We start from the raw sequence: 2,943 nt of genomic DNA, 5'->3' as shown, positions 1-2,943 counted from the left end.
AAATACAGGTTTTTCTACATTATAACGTTATCTGCACTTTTTAACTTCATTGAATTTTTTAATATTTATCATTAATCATTTTAGTATGTGGATGGACCTTCATTTTATTGCCTGTAAATTAATTTTGACCCGTCTTCTTACTTTCCAATCATCTTAGTTTACTTGATCACTTTGTTCTTGTGATCAGACTATTAATAATTTGATCTCAGTAGTTATCTTGATGATTGCTATAAAATTTTGTATTTTGATTTTTCTTGTGAGAAAACATGTAGACTGTGCCTCTAGAAATTCGTCTTTAATTTGTTTCATCCTACATTTTGGAAGCATTTACCATTATTATTGTTTTTTCCACAAACTTTCTTTTTACTCCTATGGCATGTAATACTCAAGAGCCATTGGTAGAATGAAATGCTTCCTACAGTGATACATGATGACTCTGCCAGGTTTCTCTGTACTGACAGTGTACAGTGAGAAGTATGATGGGTCAAACAATTATAAATGTTGTAATTGTACGTGCGTTCCCTCTACTTTTATGAAATTTCATTTGATTTAAAAACTTGTTGTGGGTTTAGTTTTCCTATTGGTGATCATTGAGGAAGACCAACTCAATTAGATCTTATTAATTTTGATGTTCTGAAATTTAGATAAGTTTCTAGACCAGTAGTAACAATGAATATATCAACAACTTAAAGATGGAAAAGAGCTCCCTCTTTCCTCCTTTTCGCTGATGCTGCATGGAATCTCTCTCGAGTGCATATCCAGCTTTAGTCAGCTAATAGAATTCTGACTCTTGTTTTGTGCGAGCTGTGTATATGTGATAGTTGTTGTAGCTGTTGAGGATCACACTGTCACTTGATTAGGTCTTATCACGCAGGAGGACATAATGTTTTAGATTGGTTTATTGAATGCATAGTAGAATAGTGGTTCATAATCCTGTAGATAATTCATTGGAACACCCTTGCCCGAAATATTCTATGGTTGTAAAAGAGACTGACAATTATATTTTCTAAACTATTATTTCACACAGGATTGTTTTCTTTAATATTGTGACGAATGCACATTACTTAAACCTTAATTATTTATTCCAATGCACATTACTTTAGCATGAATTATCTTGACTATAATTTTGTACTTGTTTCTGTCTACCCCTATGATAATACAGAGGCTTGAGGGAAACCTTACGAAGGAAAAAACACGTTCCATCCGGCATTTTCATATGTAAATCACATCTTGGATGTATCAATCTGTCGACACCCTTCAACCTTGATTGAAAACATAACTGAACTAGAAAGTTTCTGGGTCCTAAACTTACTAGCTCAGTGCATTTCTCTTTCCCACTTAGTTTAACGTAGTCAATATTTTTCAACCAGGGACAGGGATTATGACCGGGATAGGGATTACGATCGAGACTATGGTAGGGGGCGTGAAAGAGACCGAGACCGAGATAGAGATCATGACAGAGATCGTGACAGAGACAGAGACCGCCACCGAACTAGAGATGATAGAGATTACGGTCGAGAAAGAGATCGAGAAGGCAGGGACCGAGACAGAAGAGACAGAGACAGAGGGCGACACCGGAGTCGCTCAAGGAGTCGGAGCCGGAGTAGGGACCGTAGAGACCGCGACCGTGAGGATGGAGACCACCACCGGAGGAGGCACCATGAACGAAGCAGTGCTAGTCCTCGTGGGCGGCCTGAGGAGGAACCAAAGAAGAAGAAAAAGGAGAAAAAGGAGAAGAAGAGTGATGGAACTGATCACCCAGATCCTGAGATTGCGGAGGCAAATAGGCTTCGGGCTTCTCTTGGTTTGAAACCCCTGAAAATGTGAGACAATCTTAACATTGTCTGGACCATGTTGTGTTTGATAATGCAGATAACCATCGATTCTTCCGAATGTTATTAAGTGAAAGATATGTCCCGGAGATTGTCTGTCTGTATGTCCATATATATGCTGTTCCTGTGCATGATATTATGTGTTCATGTGTTATAGTTTTGTTTCGACTGTGGAGGCTGTTATCGTTTTTATATCATATGTGCATGTACAAATTCCTGGTGCATGCTATGTGGATACTGTTGAGGAAATATTTGAGTGAATGTCTCCTGAAGGAATGGAGGTTACTTCACAAAAGAACTCTTTTCTTCACGAAATCCTGAAATTAAGTAGCTCTCATGCGACCATCTGTACAATTAGAAAGGAAAATAAAGTTGAGGTATTTATAATTCTGTTTGAGTCAAATGGGACGTTGTCAGCACACCTGACGCAATCTTAAAAATTGCATGGCTCTTGAGACTAAGGGCGTGTAGGGTAAGGGAAGTCAAGGGGAAATAGGGGAAGTCAAGGGGAAATAGGGGAGAAGAGAAGGGAAGGGAAGTTAAGGGCTCCGTCTCTCCAAGGGGTAGAACAAATTTTTTGTTGTTGGGAGTAACTAAGGTGAACTGAGGGTAATTTTTTAAGGGCCTGTTTGGATTCGTAGGGGGTGAAGGGAAGTTAAGTGAAGGGAAGGGAAGGGAAATGAATGGAAGGGAAGGGAATTCCCTTCCCCTTGGTTACACCCCAATTTGGGGGGTAACAATTTTTATACTATTAGGGGGTGAACCAAGGTGAATGGAGGTGAATTAACTTTACCTCCTAAGTGTTCCCAAACAAGGTGAATGGAGGTGAATGGTTCCCCTAACTTCCCTTCACCCTCATTCCCCTCAATCCAAACAAGCCCTAAAGCTATCCAAATACGAAGAATGTCTCTAATACCTTCTCTTCATTGTTCACCCCATTCTAAACAGACCCTAAAACTTGCCAAACCAACAAGAAACAAGCGCCATTTTGTTTCGTGTTTTACAGTAACAAAAAATGTGATCCTTTTTGGCGAGTGAATCTTTAAGATTCTTTCAACTTACAGTGCTTTGCTTCGAAGACGTGTTACTATTGATGCGTGCTGTCCATTGT

General features: G+C 39.3%; 1 protein-coding gene across 1 annotated transcript in view; it reads left to right on the top strand.

Moving 5' to 3' along the window:
- LOC109848295 (pre-mRNA-splicing factor 38) overlaps positions 1-2,026 on the top strand; it is a 5,838-nt gene extending 3,812 nt beyond the window's left edge. Inside the window, 1 exon segment of the mRNA XM_020417727.1 lies at positions 1,343-2,026. Coding sequence (XP_020273316.1) covers positions 1,343-1,827 — 485 coding nt within the window. The 3' untranslated portion in view covers positions 1,828-2,026.

The sequence above is a fragment of the Asparagus officinalis genome, chromosome 7 (assembly GCF_001876935.1).
Source record: "Asparagus officinalis chromosome 7, Aspof.V1, whole genome shotgun sequence".
NCBI lineage: Eukaryota > Viridiplantae > Streptophyta > Magnoliopsida > Asparagales > Asparagaceae > Asparagus > Asparagus officinalis.
The sequence above is the reverse complement of the archived record's forward strand: the minus strand, read 5'-3'. Positions and strand labels throughout refer to the sequence as shown.